Source organism: Bos javanicus, chromosome 6 (assembly GCF_032452875.1).
Source record: "Bos javanicus breed banteng chromosome 6, ARS-OSU_banteng_1.0, whole genome shotgun sequence".
Lineage (NCBI taxonomy): Eukaryota > Metazoa > Chordata > Mammalia > Artiodactyla > Bovidae > Bos > Bos javanicus.
In genome coordinates this window covers 81,165,721-81,185,895 of record NC_083873.1, presented here as the reverse complement: position 1 = coordinate 81,185,895, position 20,175 = coordinate 81,165,721, and the positions used below count along the sequence as shown (strand labels likewise).

The window sequence follows — 20,175 nt, the reverse complement described above, 5'->3', positions numbered from 1 at the left end:
AATAATCTTGTGAAACAAGCAAAATACAAATGGTATAGTTAATAACATTAGGGGAATTCAGTTCACTTCAGTTCAGTTGCTCAGTCGTGTCAGACTCTTTCAAATCCGATGAACTGAAGCACGTCAGGCCTCCCTGTCCATCACAAACTCCTGGAGTCCACCCAAACCCATGTCCATTGAGTCAGTGATGCCATCCAACCATCTCATCCTCTGTTGTCTCCTTCTCCTCCTGCCTTCAATCTTTCCCAGCATCAGAGTCTTTTCCAATGAGTCAGATCTTCGCATCAGGTGGCCAAAGTATTGGAGTTTCAGCTTCAACATGAGTCCTTCCAATGAACACCCAGGACTGATCTCCTTTAGGATGGACTGGTTGGATCTCCATGCAGGAGACTCTCAAGGGACTCTCAAGAGTCTTCTCCAGCACCACAGTTCAAATGCAGCAATTCTTCAGCGCTCAGCTTTCTTTATAGTCCAACTCTCATATCCATACATGACCACTGGAAAAACCATAGCCTTGACTAGATGGACCTTGTTGACAAAGTAATGTCTCTGCTTTTTAATATGTTATCTAGATTGGTCATAATTTTTTTTTTCCCCAAGGAATAAGCGTCTTTTAATTTCATGGCTGCAGTCAACATCTGCAGGGATTTTGGAGCCCCAAAAATAAAGTCTGACACTGTTTTCACTGTTTCCCCATCTATTTGCCATGAAGTGATGGGACCGGATGCTATGATCTTAGTTTTCTGAATGTTGAACTTTGAGTCAACTTTTTCACTCTCCTCTTTTACTTTCATCAAGAGGCTCTTTAGTTCTTCACTTTCTGCCATAAGGGTGGTGTCATCTGCATACCTGAGGTTATTGTTATTTCTGCCTGCAATCTTGATTCCAGCCTGTGCTTCCTACAGCCCAGCGTTTCTCATGATGTACTCTGCATAGAAGTTAAATAAGCAGGGTGACAATATACAGCCTTGACGTACTCCTTTTCCTATTTGGAACCAGTCTGTTTTTCCATGTCCAGTTCTAACTGTTGCTTCCTGACTTGCATATATGTTTCTCAAGAGGCAGGTCAGGTGGTCTGGTATTCCCATCTCTTTCAGAATTTTCCAGTGTCTTGTGATCCACACAGTCAAAGGCTTTGGCATAGTCAGTAAAGCAGAAATAGATGTTTTTCTGGAACTCTCTTGCTTTTTCCATGGTCCAGCGGATGTTGGCAATTTGATCTCTGGTTCCTCTGCCTTTTCTAAAACCAGCTGGAACATCTGGAAGTTCACGGTTCACGTATTGCTAAAGTCTGGCTTGGAGAATTTTGAGCATCTCTTTACTAGTGTGTGAGATGAGTGCAATTGTGTGGTAGTTTGAGCATTCTTTGGCATTGCCTTTCTTTGGGATTGGAATGAAAACTGACCTTTTCCAGTCCTGTGGCCACTGCTGAGTTTTCCAAATTTGCTGGCATATTGAGTGCAGCACTTTCACAGCATCATCTTTCAGGATTTGAAATAGCTCAACTGGAATTCCATCACCTCCACTAGCTTTGTTCATAGTGATGCTTCCTAAGGCCCACTTGACTTCACATTCTAGGGTGTCTGGCTCTAGTGAGTGATCACACCACCATGATTATCTGGGTCATGAAGCTCTTTTTTGTATAGTTCTCCTATGTATTCTTGCCACCTCCTCTTAATATCTTCTGCTTCTGTTAGGTCCATACCATTTCTGTCCTTTATCAAGCCCATCTTTGCATGAAATATTCCCTTGGTATCTCTAATTTTCTTGAAGAGATCTCTAGTCTTTCCCATTCTGTTGTTTTCCTCTATTTCTTGTATTGATCGCTGAGGAAGGCTTTCTTATCTCTCCTTGCTATTCTTTGGAACTCTGCATTCAGATGCTTATATCTTTCCTTTTCTCCTTTGCTTTTTCCTTTTCTTCTTTTCACAGCTATTTGTAAGGCCTCCTCAGACAGCCCTTTTCCTTTTTTGCATTTCTTTTCCACAGGGATGGTCTTGATCCCTGTCTCCAGTACAATGTCACGAACCTCCGTCCATAGTTCATCAGGCACTCTATCTATCAGATCTAGTCCCTTAAATCTACTTATCACTTCCACTATATAATCATAAGGGATTTGATTTCGGTCGGTCATACCTGAATGGTCTAGTGGTTTTCCCTACTTTCTTCAGTTTAAGTCTGAGTTTGGCAATAAGGAGTTCATGATCTGAGCTACAGTCAGCTCCCGGTCTTGTTTTTGCTGACTGTATAGAGCTTCTCCATCTTTGGCTGCAAAGAATATAATTAATCTGATTTCAGTCTTGACCATCTGGTGATATCCATGTGTAGTGTCCTATGTTAACCATGTAGATCCACCACATATCTCTGGGAGTTTTCCTTTTAATAGATGAGAGGTTAGTTTTTATTGAGATATAGCTCATCAGTCCACTTGAGTTGGAATGACCCTAAGAGAAAACTTAAATCTATGCCCAGCATCAGAGTATGTATTATTAATTGACCAGGTGAGAGGTTCCCATCCAGTAATATCATGAATAGATAGAACAAGACTCAACATTCATCTAAAATAAATTTCCTAGGGGGTATCCAGTCAGAGCCCTAGCAAACAGAAATCCACCAAGGTAACCCAAAAGTACTGGACACAGATAATTGGCCACAACCCAACATTTGGATTGAGTTTTAAACTAGCATAGAATCATGTCCATGATAGAAAGCATTTGATTGATAGGGAATAAGTCCAAGGAATCAAGAAAATGTTATAAATATTCATACAAATCAGAATCTTGGGCAAGCTGTCTACTTCTGATGTTTTCTTCTTCTCATCCTAGTATAGTGTAGTTTCCTCTGAGCATTGTTTTAAGGTGAGTTTGAAGTCAGTAGGCCTCTCTATAGACCAGTCCAGCTTTGAACGTAGGAGTTAACCCAAGAATCAATTTCCCTTTGGTTTCACTGGGCATGAGCTAGTTAAGAGTACCTGATAGAAAGTTCCTTCCATCCAGGTTGAAGACAGTTCCTTAAATTATGTTTTCTTCCAGTCTTGATTACAGGTCATGCGTCAGCCATCTGATCTTCATCCAAAGCCAGATTACTGAGATAAGCTTCAGAAACATCCCTAGAGTGTCCTTTAATAATTCAATTAAATTTTACATTAATATACCCTAACAGCAAAGAACTATCCAGGAAATGAGTCTTAATAAATACAGACCTCCTTTAACAAACTGGGATTTAACATTCATTGAAACATCTTTTTCTCCCTAAAATCACAGTCATTTTTACATAATATTACCGAATTAAGACTTGTTTGTAATATAGGTCTGCTCTCAATAAACTTGGCCTGATCATTTATATAACCATAATTGATCATAGGCTTTTTTTCTTTGCTGAGACTTTTATAAAGTCTCAGAGTGAGATTTTAAAATAAAACCTTTAGGGATAGGAAACTCATGCCAAAGGCTTATAGATTTTGCCTAACAGATGTAAGTGAATTCCTCACTTCTTAAGGTCTCCAAAATTCCTTGGGGTTTCTGTACCTGTTAGTGAGATAACCTTCCTAACTTCTCTGATAAAGTTACTGGAAACTAAGAGCTTCCAATCTCAGGAGGGCTCAGATAGAGAGAAAATATAAATGTTTCAGTTTGTTTATAAAATATAATTTTACCAAATTACCATCATAGTTAGTTTGAGGAGAAGGTTTTTTCTTACACCTGAAAACAAAGATTCAACCCAGTAATTTTTCAGATAGAAACCATAAATGTTATAAGTATATTTGCCTGTTCATTCAGTCCTTTTGTTAACTTTTGTGAAGTCATCAGGTTTTCCATTAGAATCCTTACCTAGTTCAGAAACTGGTATTTATCCAAAAGTCCTTTCTATAAATCTTCTTTAAGAGGAAGCATATTTGCAAAACTTGGTTAGTGTTTTGACAATATTTTGAGATAGTAACTAGAATTATGACTAATAACTTTGTACCCAAATATACCAGAATTTTGGGAACTTCATATAGTTTCTAGGATATCTATATTAGTAACATTTACTATACAATATAACCCAAGATTTATTCCTCACTTGACAATACTTACCCTGAAATTCTGTTTACAAAATTAACCTAATTAGTATAATATCTCTCTTTGGGATGTTTCAGGGGCCCTCTGAAGCATCCCAAAGTTAGCTAGAAATCTTCATTAGAAAGATTTAGGAAGTTTTGTCAACAAATGTCAAAAAGTTTAGAACAGTCAGATAAGTTTATGGGCCATTGTGAAACAATAGCTATTTACTTAGCCAAAGTAACAATAAAGTATTTTCAAACAGATCATTTCAGAGATACAGAAACTTAAATCTATTATCAAAGACAGTTCAATATCTGAAAAGAAGGAGTCCTCTAAATGAAAGAAAAGCTGAATTCAAGTTTTTGCACCTGCTTACTTTATTTAAAAGGTAACCTTAACTTTATTTTAAACTTATTTTAAACCATATACAAAACTCTTTTCTCATGGTTCACTTCCACAAACCTTCTTATCACTTTCTGTACCCATTACTTTGTTCTTCCATCCTAAAAAGCCACCTGTAAGTCAGGCTTACTTCCTTTTCCCTTCACAAAATGCAATGCCGTTCCTCATACCTTCTTTACTGAAAACACACTTCCTACTTTCTTTAAGCAACCAAGAACTGACTTTAATATTAGCATTTTATAGATTGGTGAGCATAAATACCAGTGATAATTTCTAAAACCTTTGTTTTCTCAGAGAGAACATTTTAGGATGGCACCATTTATTTTTTACCTCAAATCTCTTTAGTTTCTTTGTAAGAGGAAATTAGTGTTTAGTACTAAATGTATCAAAATCTTATTTTATTTGAAAATGACTTAGCTATTCAATAGACTTCCAACACTTAGTTTAGCACAACCTTTAGAAGTTCAAGTTACCCCAATCTAGAGAGACTATTTTAGACACATATTCCTAAAAAGCATAATTATTTTTAATAGAGTCTATCTAAAGGCTTGTATCTCATTTACATTTTTTAGAAGTTTCTTCACTCAAGGTAATTTCCTTGCTGACAAACTTGTAACAGGTATAATAATATTTAACTTATATTAAACCTAGGTACAATAAAAATGTAGCTTCCCTTGTAGCTCAGTTGGTAAAGAATCTGCCTGCAATGCAGGAGACCTGGGTTTGATTCCTGGGTCAGGAAGATCCCCTGGAGAAGGAAATGGCAACCCACTCCAGTAATCTTGCCTTAGAGAATCACATGGTCAGAGGAGCAGGCTACAGTCCATGGGGTCGCAAGAGTCGGACACGACTTAGTGACTAAACCACCACCACAATGATAATATTCTGCTTAATGTTAATTACTCTTAGACATGTCTACATTAGTTAGATCAACAAACAAACATTAATATCAGGTATTTAATTCTGAACATTTCCCAGTTCACCTGAACCTGAAATTCATTTAGGTTAATTTATCTTGTATTTAGAATTATTTGATTTGTAAGTGCTTACCTTTTTTTTTTTTTTTAAGGCCAATTAGATTAGAGCTCATTTATAAACTGATCTCTGCAATCAGCAATATTATCCAAAAAAAAAAAAAAAGACACACACTGAGACATACATACATCCAAATAGACACAACAAGAGATCCTATAGCTTTGTTTTCCAGACTTAGTTATGAATCAGATATCACAATATGAAAGTCACTTAAGTTGCTCACTCAGTCGTGTCCAACTGTTTGCGACCCCGTGGATTGCAGCCCACCAGACTCCTCTGTCCATGGGATTCTCCAGGCAAGAATACTGGAGTGGGTTGTCATTTCCTTCTCCAGGGGATTTTCCCAACCCAGGGATGGAACCCAGATCTCCTGCATTGCAAGCAGACGCTTTAACCTCTGAGCCAAAATTCACTAGTTGTAAACAAATGGATGGAATAAGATTTTAAAAGGCTTCCCCCCACCTTTTTTTTCCTTTTGGTTTCAGGAATTAGAGAAGGTCTAGATAAGTGATCTAGAGAGCTCTGGTCTAAAGATATCACAGGAGTTATTTCCTCAGGGCAAGAATTCTTAAAGAAAAATTTTTTCTTGAAGCTTTCTCTGGAGTCTAAAGAATATTGTGACCACATTGTCTAAAATCGTTTTTTCTGTTATTATAGTTTTATAGCCAAAATTTAAATCAGATAGTGCTCAACATGGCCCTATTAACAAGGACAGATTGGTCCCAGCAGAGATTGTCCCTCTGGGGAAATACTGGCCTTAGTTTTATCAGCCCCAGGCTGTTGATTATAGGAGGAAGTCCAGAACATAAGGGAACTTCAGTTCATTTTCCTATCCTACGTAAATAAAGATTTAATATTTTTAGGCCACTTTTCTTGTCATTAGATCATAGCTATAGATTGACCAGTCAAAAAAAAAAAAATTTTTTTTCCCCCAAGGAGTTCCCAGGTGGAATGTTTGAAACTTTGAGTAAATAATTCCCATATTAGCTCTAGGAGTTTGTACCAGATATCTGTGAGCTCAAACCAAACCAAAAAAACCAAACCAAACCAGAACTTCACCAGTCAGGAGTCATGTTCCAAATGAAACAAAAGGCAAAGAGATGCCCAGAAATCAAAAGCCAAGTGGCAAGAGTGCCCCCAAAAGGTGGTAAAGTGATGCTCAGAAATCAAAAGCCAAGTGGCTTAAAAGTCAAACGTAACTTCCCAGTTCCACTATACCTGCGACCTGGCAGAGTCAGTACTCAGTTCAGTTCAATCGCTCAGTTGTGTCCAACTCTTTGCGACCCCATGAATCACAGCACGCCAGGCCTCCCTGTCCATCACCAACTCCGGATTTCACTCAGATTCACGTCCATCGAGTCAGTGATGCCATCCAGCCATCTCATCCTCTGTCGTCCCCTTCTCCTCCTGCCCCCATTCCCTCCCAGCATCAGAGTCTTTTCCCATGGGTCAACTCTTTGCATGAGGTGGCGAAAGTACTGGAGTTTCAGCTTTAGCATCATTCCTTCCAAAGAAATCCCAGGGTTGATCTCCTTCAGAATGGCCAGGCTGGATCTCCTTGCAGTCCAAGGGATTCTCAAGAGTCTTCTCCAACACCACAATTCAAAAGCATCAATTCTGCGCTCAGCCTTCTTCACAGTCCAACTCTCACATCCATACATGACCATAGAAAAACCATAGCCTTGACTAGATGAACCTTTGTTGGCAAAGAATGTCTCTGCTTTTGAATATGCTATCTAGGTTGGTCATAACTTTCCTTCCAAGGAGTAAGCATCTTTTAATTTCATGGCTGCAGTCACCATCTGCAGGGACTTTGGAGCCCAAAAAATAAAGTCTGACACTGTTTCCACTGTTGCCCCATCCATTTGTCATGAAGTGATGGGACCGGATGTCATGATCTTCATCTTCTGAATGTTGAGCTTTAAGCCCACTTTTTCACTCTCCACTTTCACTTTCATCAGGAGGCTTTTGAGTTCCTCTTCACTTTCTGCCATAAGGGTGGTGTCATCTGCATATCTGAGGTTATTGAGATTTCTCCCGGCAGTCTTGATTCCAGCTTGTGTTTCTTCCAGTCCAGCATTTCTCATGATGTACTCTGCATAGAAGTTAAATAAGCAGGGTGACAATATACAGCCTTGACGTACTCCTTTTCCTATTTGGAACCAGTCTGCTGTTCCATGTCCAGTTCTAACTGTTGCTTCCTGGCCTGCAGGCAGATTTCTCAAGAGTCAGGTCAGGTGGTCTGGTATTCCCATCTCCTTCAGAATTTTCCACAGTTTTTTGTGATCCACACAGAAAAAACTTTGGCATAGTCAATAAAGCAGAAATAAATGTTTTTCTGGAACTCTTGCTTTTTCCATGGTCCAGCGGATGTTGGCAATTTGATCTCTGGTTCCTCTGCCTTTTCTAAAACTAGCTGGAACATCTGGATGTTCACGGTTCACTTATTGCTGAAGCCTGGCTGGAGAATTTTGAGCATTACTTTACTAGCATGGGAGATGAGTGCAATTGTGCAGTAGTTTGAGCATTCTTTGGTATTGCCTTTCTTTGGAATTGGAATGAAAACTGATTTTTTCCAGTCCTGTGGCCACTGCTGAGTTTTCCAAATTTACTGGTATGTTGAGTGCAGCACTTTCACAGCATCATCTTTCAGGATTTGAAATAGCTCAACTGGAATTCCATCACCTCCACTAGCTTTGTTCATAGTGATGGTTTCTAAGGCCCACTTGACTTCACATTCCAGGATGTCTGGCTCTAGGTGAGTGATCATACCATTGTGATTATCTGGGTCATGAAGCTCTTTTTTGTACAGTTCTTCTGTGTATTATTACCATCTCTTCTTAATATCTTCTGGTTCTGTTAGGTCCATACCATTTCTGTCCTTTATCGAGCCCATCTTTGCATGAAATGTTCCCTTGGTATCTCTAATTTTCTTGAAGAGATCTCTAGTCTTTCCCATTTTGTTGTTTTCCTTGATTTCTTTGCTTTGATCACTGAGGAAGGCTTTCTTATCTCTTCTTTGGAACTCTGCCTTCAGATGCTTATATCTTTCCTTTTCTCCTTTGCTTTTTGCTTCTCTTCTTTTCACAGCTATTTGTAAGGCCTCCCCAGACAGCCATTTTGCTTTTTTTTTTTTTTTTTTTCCATGAGGATGGTCTTGATCCCTGTCTCCTGTACAATGTCATGAATCTCATTCCATAGTTCATCAGGCACTCTATCTATCAGATCTAGGCCCTTACATCTAATTCTCACTTCTACTGTATAATCATAAGGGTTTTGATTTAAGTCATACCTGAATGGTCTAGTGGTTTTCCCTACTTTCTTCAATTTAAGTCTGAATTTGGTAATAAGGAGTTCATTATCTGAGCCACAGTCAGCTCCCGGTCTTGTTTTTGTTGACTGTAGAGAGCTTGTCCATCTTTCGCTGCAAATAATATAATCAATCTGATATCGGTGTTGACTATCTGGTGATGTCCATGTGTAGAGTCTTCTCTTGTGTTGTTGGAAGAGGGTGTTTGTTATGACCAGTGTATTTTCTTGGCAAAACTCTATTAGTCTTTGCCCTGCTTCATTCCGTATTCCAAGGCCAAATTTGCCTGTTCCTCCAGGTGTTTCTTGACTTCCTACTTTTGCATTCCAGTCTCCTATAATGAAAAGGACATCTTTTTTGGGTGTTAGTTCTAAAAGGTCTTGTAGGTCTTCATAGAACCGTTCAACTTCAGATTCTTCAGCATTACTGGTTGGGGCATAGACTTGGATTACTGCGATATTGAATGGTTTGCCTTGGAGACGAACAAAGATCATTCTGTTGTTTTTGAGATTGCATCCAAGTACCGCATTATGGACTCTTTTGTTGACCATGATGGCTACTCCATTTCTTCTGAGGGATTCCTTCCCGCAGTAGTAGGTATAGTGGTCATCTGAGTTAAATTCACCCATTCCAGTCCATTTTAGTTCACTGATTCCTAGAATGTTGACACTCACTCTTGCCATCTTTTGTTTGACCACTTCCAATTTGACTTGATTCATGGACCTGACATTCCAGGTTCCTATGCAGTATTGCTCTTTATAGCATCGAACCTTGCTTCTATCACCAGTCACATCCAAAGCTGGGTATTTTTGCTTTGGCTCCATCCCTTCATTCTTTCTGGAGTTATTTCTCCACTGATCTCCAGTAGCATATTGGGCACCTACTGACCTGGGGAGTTCCTCTTTCAGAATCCTATCATTTTGCCTTTTCATACTGTTCATGGGGTTCTCAAGGCAAGAATACTGAAGTGATTTGCCATTCCCTTCTCCAGTGGACCACATTCTGTCAGCCCTCTCCAACATGACCCACCCATCTTGGGTTGCTCCACGGGCATGGCTTAGTTTCATTGAGTTAGACAAGGTGGTGGTCCTAGTGTGATTGGACTGACTAGTTTCCTGTGAGTATAGTTTCAGTGTGTCTGCTCTCTGATGCCCTCTTGCAACACCTACTGTCTTACTTGGGTTTCTCTTACCTTGGGCGTGGGGTATCTCTTCACAGCTGCTCCAGCAAGGCGCAGCCCCTGCTCCTTACCTTGGACGAGGGATATCTCCTCACTGACACCCTTCCTGACCTTCAACGTGGGATAGCTCCTCTAGGTCCTCCTGCGCTCGCGCAGCCACCACTCCTTGGATGTGGGGTTGGTCCTCCGGGCCGCCACCCCTGGCCTTGTGAGTCAGTACTAGCAGCTGTTTTTGGTTCTGATATAGTTTCAAGCAATTTCTTGTTGGTTTCCTGCAAAGAAATTACTCTCTCATTTACTCTTATAGAAGCTTCTAGATACCAGTCAAGGTAAGCGTAGCCAGCCTTTTCTAATTATGCATGCAAAAATATCAATTTTGAAATATCAAAAGAAATCCAATTTGGCCATTTTAGGTTGAGATCTGTTTTAATATTATTTCTCCAGTTAACTAGGTACTTGTATGTATGAGCTCCGTTATGTATTGTACATGAATCTGGCTGGAGTGTTAGTCAGAGGCTGGCTTTCTGACACCCCTTTGTTTCTGTTTTTGAGAGATTCTGTTTCTCATTTTAAGCTGAATTTGTCAGGGATAAAAATCACTAGTGAACTTGTGTAGTGGGCCCATGTGCTACTTGTGAGGTTAACTCCTCCAGGAGTCACCCCAGAGTCGTTTCAGCTCATTTTACATGTCAGATTCTGCCTCCGGCAATCTAAGATTACCGTGGCTGCTTAGGTCGCTGAATGGCCAGTTCTTATGTGCGGCCCCTGAACGAGGAAGTATTTTAATTAATGAGTGGGTTTCCCTATGGGATCACTGCATGGAATGAGACCTCCACCACTCCTGTAAATTTCTCAATCACCCTAGAAAACTGAAACTGGCCAGGAGGAGTCATGACCCTTTTCTTCAGAGCAAAACTCATCTATTTTCCTCACTTTTATCCTGACAAATTCTATAATGGCAGTCAAATTGAGGGAAAGTGTCAAATCAGCCTGTTACTTAACCACTCAGCGAAGACCATTCAGTCCCCTACAACAGATCGAACTCAGCATCTTTCAGCTGAGCCCTGAGTATTCCTCAATTATTTTTCCAGTTGAGCCCCCCTACCCAGTACCTGGGAAGAGGCTACAGTCTTCATTTTGCCCCACATGAAACTTAACTTGCAACTCTCAAGTTGTACATCTTTTTTTAGTCGACACCTGTCTCTGAGTCCCAGAATTCTTTACTTTAGTATGAATATTACCATAGGATTTTTCAGGCTTGAAACAGGAAACACAGGATAAAGCAAGTGTGTTGGAAAAACAGAGTCCTGTTGTGTGTTTCTCCTTTACTTTCACACTACTACCACAATTCCAACACTTCTAATACTAGATGTCTGGGGTTATAGTTTCCACACCAGGCAATTCCCTGTGAAGTTCCCTGAGTGTCCTAAATTCAACTCAGTTTGATACTAAACAGAGTTAGCACAGACCCCACAGGGTAAGGGCTCAGTCCCAGGCTCTCCCTTACTTCTGACACATGCATCAATACTAGGTCCCCAGGTTACTCATAGCTTCTCTGTGTCTAGGCCACAAATCAAAGGTTCCCATGATTCCCCTCCTTAGCTTAGATTATTTGCTAAAACAGCTCACAGAATTCTGGGACACACCTACTTATATTTACCAGTTGATTATATAGTAAAAGATTTGGTAAAAGATACAGATAGACAGGTGAAGAGATATATAGGAAGAGGTCAACTGCAGGAACATCTATCCCGTGGAGTTGCAGTATCCCAGCCTTCCAGTTTATGGGTGTATTTTGAGGATTTTCGTGGAGGTTTCATTATGTAGGCATAATGAATCATTAACTCCATTTCCAGTCCCTCTCCCCTCCCTCGAGAATGAGAGGTAAGGCTGTAAATTTGACATTTCTAATCATGATTTGTTCTTTCTGGCAACCAACCCACCAAGAAGTCACCTAATTAGAAACAAAGACACTCCTATCACCCAGAAAATTGGAAGTGGTTAGGAGCTTTGTGTCAGAATCCAGAATTAAAGACCAAATATTAGAAGAAGAGATGCTCCTAGAACTCTTATTAGGAAATCACAAGCATTTTAGGCGCCCAAGTCAGGAACTGAAAGTTAGAACAAAAGATTTGCCTAGTGCCTCAATATATCAAAGATTCTAAGAGTTCCTTGTCAGGAACCATGAGCTGATATATGCTGGTGTGTATATATATATGGAGAAGGCAATGGCACCCCACTACAGTACTTTTGCCTGGAAAATCCCATGGATGGAGGAGCCTGGTAGGCTCCAGTCCATGGGGCCGCTAAGAGTTGGACACGACTGAGCAACATCACTTTCACTTTTCATTTTGATGCATTGGAGAAGGAAATGGCAAACCACTCCAGTGTTCTTGCCTGGAGATTCCCAGGGACGGGGAAGCCTGGTGGGCTGCTGTCTATGGGGTCGCACAGAGTCGGACACGACTGAAGCAACTTAGCAGATATATATATATATAGCTTCCCAGATAGCACTAGTGGTAAAGAACCCACCTCCCAGTGCAGGCAACATAAGAGAAGCTGGTTGGATCCCTGGATGAGGAAGATTCCGCTGGAGGAAGATATGACAACCCACTCCAGTGTTCTTGCCTGGAGAATCCCATAGACAGAGGAGCCTAACGGGCTACAGTCCATAGAGTTGCAAAGAGCTGGACATGACTGAAGTGACTTAGCACACATGCATATTTCTTATTATTTCAAAGCAAGATGTGAAGTGTGCCAGGTTTATAACTTGATTAGCTAAGACTAATCTTGATCAAGACTAATCAATCAACATCCACTGATGTTTCAAAACCTCTCACCTACCAGGGAGTAGTACTTGGCTAGGACAGGTGTTTTTTCAATAATTTTATTTATTTTATTTTTTACTGTGCTGGGTCTTCATTGCTGCATGGGCTTTCTCTAGTTGCAATGACTGGGGGCTACTCTTCATTTCGTTGCCTGGTTTCTCTTTTTGTGGAGCACAGGTTCCAGGGCACACTGGCTTCAGTAGTTGCAGCACATGGGCTCAGTCATTGTGGCTCCCTGGCTCTAGAAAACAAGCTCAATCATTGAGGCACATGAACTTAGTTGCTTTGTGGCATGTGGGATCTTCCTGGATCAGGGATCAAACTGATATTCCCTGCATTGGCAGGCAGATTCCTCATCACTGAGCCACCAGAGAGTCCTAGGATAGTTTTTGATGAGGGATCCTAAGGTGTAATATCGAGACAGCTATTACTATTGATGAGGAATTATAAGATTTTTAGTAGGAAGGAAGCAGACTACTGGAAAATATTTTTAAATTACTGCATAAAACTATGTCCTATTCCAATTCACTTACAAAATGACTAGAGAATAGCAATTAATTTATACATATAATTTGATGAATGTGCTGTGGATGTGTGTTTCCCCTAAGAATTATTCATAAACACACATGCACATGTCTTTCTAGCCATTTTGCATTACCTTCTCTTGGAGGGTGGAATAATTTTCTGTCTTTTTGTCAGAAGTATGGGGACTGAGGTGCAGGGTTTGGGAACCATATGTCTTATCATTATGTTTCTTATCTATTTCCCAGTTTTTGCAAAAAATGTTTTCAGTTTAGTCTAGTTTCATCAGGAAATCAATAATGAATCTAAGAAGGGTGACAGTAAATTAAGACAGATGCAAAAAGTACTGCAGAATGAGATTTTTTTGAGAAATGTATAAAACAACATTGTGAGTGTTAACTGAACAATATCCTAAACTTCTTTTGTTTTAAATATGTTACATATTTAAGTTATTTTTAGCATTTTAAAACTGATGTGCTGCAAATGACAGTATATTGTGATAAGCATTATAATTGGAATTATTTTAATTCTTTGCTTTTCTTAAAATTAAGTGAAATTACCACAAAAATTGAAATCAGAGAGAACTAAAATTGTCTCATAAAAATGCAAATTCATGAAATGCTTGAATACAGTAACTCTTAAAGATTTTGTATGCTTTTTTGTCATCATTCTGTTTCTCTGCACACCAATTTTTACCTAATGTTTAAAAAATTTAATATTATACTGTATTATTTTCATTCCTTCATAAACTCCACAAATAGATTTTGTGAACTGCAAGATATTTATGTGTTAGTCATTGGCTCCTTTAAAGTCTATAGCCAGCCTCATGCATATCGTCTGCTCCTGACTTTTTGCCATAAGACCATGTCATTAAAATAATATCAGTTTAAACATTTTTTAAGTGCTGATTGTGAACCCAGGACAGTGCAGAAAGCTTTGCATATATAATCAAACTCATTCTTCAAAGCAATCCTATGTGATATAGTTTCTATTATTTGTCTCATTTACATCAGTTGGCTAGTTTACCAAAAGCTATACATTTATTAGTGAATACTTTGGGGATTGCTGCTAATTTAACTACAAACTCCATGATCTTAATCATTTTGCTACACAATCAAAAGGTAAGGACATTTTTGTCACTCTTAATAAGTTTCAGAGGGTTGTTTTCTAAAGTGTTGATGGTACTTTTCACTGTGACCTTTGAGGGTACAAATTACACTCTCTTCTCCAGCACTAAGTTCCATCATTTTTGTTGTTGTCATTGTTTTACTTAAAATGGTAAATTAAGTAACTTTTTCATTTCCTTTTTTTTAAAGTAAACTGAAAATACTTTCTATTTAATTAAAATACTTTGGTGGAATTGCTTTCTGCCTCTCTCATTTATCTTTTAGGATCATTGTGTTTTTCTTATCCACTTGTATGATCTCTTGTTTAAGAATTTAAGTCGTCATTTATCCACAGTCTGTAGTCTTGCTCTCTGATCTAGTATCTTTGAGGATTTCTTCCCTAGACTTATAATCACCTTTCTTTAGTAGACGGGAGGTTATCTTACACTGACACACTTAGTACATTTATTGATCAACTCTGTGTAAGACCTGGCTAAAGTAATTTCATTTGGATCTTCTTTGGGTCTGGAAAGCTTCCCTTATAACATGTTAATCTTCAGAAGGACAAATCAAAATATCTTGTTAAAACAAAGATCTACCATTTTATATTAAGTCTAGAAATGCTAAAGTATTTTAAACTTGGATAATAATGATCTTATTATAGCTGCATGTAGTTCCTTACAGACTCCAGGTGCTAAAATCTGATGGGAATGCAGATGGACTCTGTGTTGAACCATAGCTCACGTAAATTAGATTGGCTGCTATTTCTAGCATATTTTAGTTTCTGTTTCTAAATTATTTCTGAGACTTGTAAGCGTTTTTAACCTGTACTTTGAGTATTTATTGATTAAGGAAAGAACATGTTTTTTATACCATCTGGTGCTGAAGTGTTACTGTGACAGCATCCTCAGAGTTTATTTAAAACGGGTAATTTGAGGGATTACTATTCCACTTCAGATATTTATAGAAAAGGAGCTTCAGTTTTAATTTTCTTAATGATATATTAATGCACAGTATGCTCTGATCACTAAACCCTCAGAAAACTTATTCCGTGGAAATGATTTTTTTAATTACACTGGCCATCTGTATTTATGTGAGTTGGTCTGAATGGAACTAGATATTTAGTTATGTTATAAATGGGAATACTTAGTATGGTAGTAGTATATGGATCATGAAAAAAATAAATTTCTCTGAGATAATGAGAATCTATTCTATCACTTTGATTATGATATAACTAAGAGCAATAGCTATTACTTTTCTCCCAAAGCATACAATGTGCCAGACACTGATCTAAGTGAATACATATTTTCTCTCACTTTATTTTCACAAAACCTATGAGATAGAATCCATTATTATCCCTATTTTATGCCTGTAATCTGAAACAAAAATAAGTTAACTAGGGTATTTAAATAAATATGCCATCTTAAAACAAGTCAAAGAAAATATCAGTACCAAATCTAAAACAATGACATAAAAAAACAGAAGTATGAGTGTTTGATTTTACATGATTTTAGGTTTGTTTTTTTTTTTACAGTGAAATATTTTTTTTTAATTTTATTTTATTTTTAAACTTTACATAATTGTATTAGTTTTGCCAAATATCAAAATGAATCCGCCACAGGTATACATGTGTTCCCCAAGGTTCAGGATTTTAGGTTTTTGATTAAACTTTTTAAAAGCTATAAATTTGAAGTGTAATGATAAGTAATAAAATTTATATTCCTCAGAAGTAAAATTTGCAGTGTTATAGTGAAGTGTGTGTGAGTATGTGCGTGTATATGTATTAATTTGTAAGAAAAAAGTGTTATTATATTCTTTCAAATGAAGAGGACTGAATAAAATGCTATTATTTTTTAAATCATGAGTGTATTTTTTGAGTCTTAGAACACTGATCAAGCATTAAACAAGTCCTTATAGGTAATGACCAATCACAGCCCAGTTCTTGCTTTCCTAAGTACAATTCTATATGAGTTTATAAACTGCACACTCAACTATAAAGATATTTATACTTTGTTAGAGATGACATCAGCTTTTTTTAACTGTTAAAAAAACAATTGTGTACATTTTTAAACAATCTAATATTATTTATTATTTATTGATTTGTAAATCTGCTATTAAAAATTAAAACATATATGCACATGTTCCATATTAATAACCATTAATAAATTGAGATAATTGTGCTGTTAGTGGCTCAGTCATGTCCAGCTCTTTGCAACCCCATGGACTATAGCCCACCAAGCTTCTCTGTCCGTGGGATTCTCCATGGACTGTAACCTGCCAGGCTCCTCTGTCTATCTGATTCTCCAGGCAAGAATACTGGAGTGAGTAGCCATTCCCTTCTCCAGGGGATCTTCCCAACCCAGGGATTGAACCGAGGTCTCTTGCATTGCAGGCAGATTCTTTACCATCTGACCCACCAGGGAAGCTCAATTGTGCCATTAGGTAATGCCAATTACAGTGAAACTACTTATGTGCCGTTCATCATGTTTAAACTGTGAGGGGGGAAAAAAAAAGATCAAGGAATCATCCTCATCTAACAAAACTAATAGTTTAAAAGAAGAGGAAGGCAGACTTTCTTTAAAGTGCCAGATAAATGTTTTAGGCTTTTCAGGCCACTCATTCTCTGTTACAACTACCTAAGTCTGCCATGACAGCAAGCAGGACTCCTCCATAAATGGCAAATAATGAGTGTGGCTATGTTCCAGTGATACTGTATTTACAGATATAAATGGTATGCTAGATTTGGCCCATGGACTATATAGTTTTCCACCCCTAAATATGAGTACTTATATAAGCATAAGAAATAGGAAAGTTAACATATCTAAGATATCAAAGATATTAATGAAATAAATATAATTTTAAGGAAGTAGACCAAGATTTGCCAAAGTATTGTACAGATGCTTTATATACTCTTATAAATATTTTAATAATTTGATATATTGAACTTTGACTTTTAATATCTCTACAGTGAAAATAATTATTTGGCATATTTTTTAAAATACATATAATCAAATTGGAAATAAGTGTCACGTTGCCATTTTAGTGGCAGCCAAATTCTCAGATACTTAGTAATGGGAAAAATTAAAGTACTATCAGTGCTCCAAAGAAACCATATGGAACTTTGCTTAGTTTTCCTTTGAGAAAAGTCCATTGGAATTTGATTTGGAAATACTTGTCTAATTTTGTTAGCATTTCCAAATATATTGAATGTTTATATTGTATTTTCCTTATTTGATATAAATGAGTAGATATATTTCATAATTAAAGTTCAAAATAAACAGAGTTTAGATAAAAGTCTTGGCCTGCTGGTATGTGGTATCATTACTGAGCTCATCCCACAGTTGTCTTGAAATCACTCTAAGGGCAATTTATAAAAACTGGAAGTGAATTCACTGAAACACTAAATAGCTTTTGTGTTCTATTCTGCCAAGAGTTTATGTGGTTTCTAACAATAAAATACATTATATTAAACAATTTACTTGGTGTTTTCTGGATTTTTGTTTTACTATGAATATGTGGAAAATTAAAAGAATATTGAATCTTGCAATATCCAGAAAGGTGCATGTATTATATATATAGGTTGATTTTTATATATATAGCAATAGCTCTATGAATATATTATGGAGATGCATTTTTAAAATATGAAATGTAAATTAAATGGTCACTTTCCATAAATGATTGGTGAAGTCATGTAAGCATAGCATTGTCAATAGTCTGTGATAAATGATGATACCGCTATAAGAAATCAGTGGGTCAAATGAGCAAGGCATTATTCTCCATCTTAAATTTGTAGGTTCTACTCAAAAAATTTATTTACAAGGCTGTTTAGAATGTCTTTGAATATAAATTTTGCAGGCATTTCTGAGGAAAGATATATTCAAATGGGCTTATAGCTTTCTTTGTCTGTTTAATTGGATAATCAAATACATTGACTCATTATATTTCCTATCAAATAACCTCTTTAAGTATAATAAAAAGAACAATTTAATACAGCATGGTATTTCTTAAATCCATAAAATGCTTCTTAATTTGAAAGGCATTGTGGAAAAATTAATTGTATGCATGTTGGAATTTTTGCTTTTAAAAAGCAAAACAGACACCTGTCTGAATTGGTAGTGTCTTTATGCTGTATCGAGGGAGTGGGATATCTTCCTTATCTTGGGCTCTCTTGTTTGCTTTTCAGTTGCTGCGATTGTGGCTGTGGAAGGGCTTCTTCCCTGTGCGCTGTTGCCCATCCAAGCCTAATATGGTTAGTGTTCCCCTCCTGCTTTCACTATGTGCTGTCCCACCTATATGTATTATCGTCAGCATCCTTTTTTTTTTTTTTCATTTGTGTACATTTTAGTAGTTAGTGCACCAGTTACAGTTTAAAAGAAGAGTAGAATGAAACTGTTCCAGAAAGAATCTTGAGTGATTTCACTACATATACTTTCAAATAAAATATCTGTATCACCCCTATGTCAAGCATTCATACTTCTCTTCCAAGGCTTTTACTGTGGTCCTGATTTAAACCAGGAAGTTGTAAGATTTTAACATCTGTTTTACATTTAACATGTCACTGTTTATGTTGTTCCATTAAGATTAAAACCATATTATACATGGAAGTAGAATGCTACTTCTGTCAAGGTGAAGTCACTTTTTCTGTCTCCCAGAACCATGAAATGAACATAAGTGGGATATTCTTTTTTCATAATCATTGTGGATATATGTTGCATTGGAAAACAGAACCACATTTAATTTTAAACAGCTGACTTAATAGTTTTAAGCTTGAATTATTTCAGATATTATAAGTGATATTTCTAATTTGGTACCAGTGAAGAAAAAAAATATCCATATTTTGGGGGTCAGTGTCCAAATGCGATAGTCTTAATTATTTACAAATACAAATCTTAAATATATATTTGGGTTATAGCAATAAACTTATAAGCTAGAACATAAGAACAAAGAACTCTCTTTATAGATTTAGAGAGTGCTGTGTGCTCAGTCACTCCGTCGTGTCTGATTCTTTGTGACCCCATCAACTATAACCTGCCAGGCTCCTCTGTTCCTGAGATTTTCCAGGCAAGAATACTGGAGTGGGTTGCCATTTCCCGCTCCAGGGGATTTAGAGGGACTCCTACACAATAGTGAGCTACCTTGTAAAAACTACCAGATAATTTCTGTCTAGATTAAGGAGTCTGAATCCCTCCACTACTATATTGAGCTATTATTTGTAGGCGAAATTTGCCAAGAAAAGAACTGAAATACATTTTAGAGAATTAGAGGGTTGTCTTGGGCCTTTAAAATTGTTACTTTTATTCTCTAGGTGTAAATTAATTTTTGTTGATTCAAAAAACTGTGGTGTGATTGAGTGTGTGTAGAAGATGTGAGAAGTGGTGGAAGAGATACCAATGATCTTCTGAGAACAAGAGAGTGTAAACACAGACTGATAAGATTCTTTGATCTTTTTTTTAAATCTTGTGAAATTTTTTTATTTGAAAAAAAAATTGAAGTTAATATGAAAGTACAGATTTGTTCCTGGGACTTCAGTGACATACCAAAAACAAAAAACCCTGAAATCTGGCTGACAGTGGCTGAAGTATAATATAAATGGCTTGAAACTGTGATTTTATTTTATTTTTTTTACTGCTCTATAAAAAACTTAAAAACGGTCACTGAGTTGCTTATTCTAACTTGACTCTCAAATATAGGTATTATAAGAGATAAAATCATTGAAGCATAGAATTTACATCTTGGAGAAAAAAAATGA

The 20,175-nt window shown here is 37.3% G+C and overlaps 1 protein-coding gene across 10 annotated transcripts in view; it reads left to right on the top strand.

The window, feature by feature from the left end:
• EPHA5 (EPH receptor A5) overlaps positions 1 to 20,175 on the top strand; it is a 415,456-nt gene that overhangs the window by 333,230 nt on the left and 62,051 nt on the right. For 8 of the 10 annotated variants that reach the window (XM_061420302.1, XM_061420298.1, XM_061420297.1 and 5 more), the window contains one exon: positions 18,610 to 18,675. The exons of the other annotated variants lie outside the window; for them this stretch is intronic. In XM_061420302.1, the coding sequence (XP_061276286.1) occupies positions 18,610 to 18,675 (66 nt within the window). The remainder of the gene's footprint in view (positions 1 to 18,609; positions 18,676 to 20,175) is intronic. 10 annotated transcript variants of the gene reach the window in all.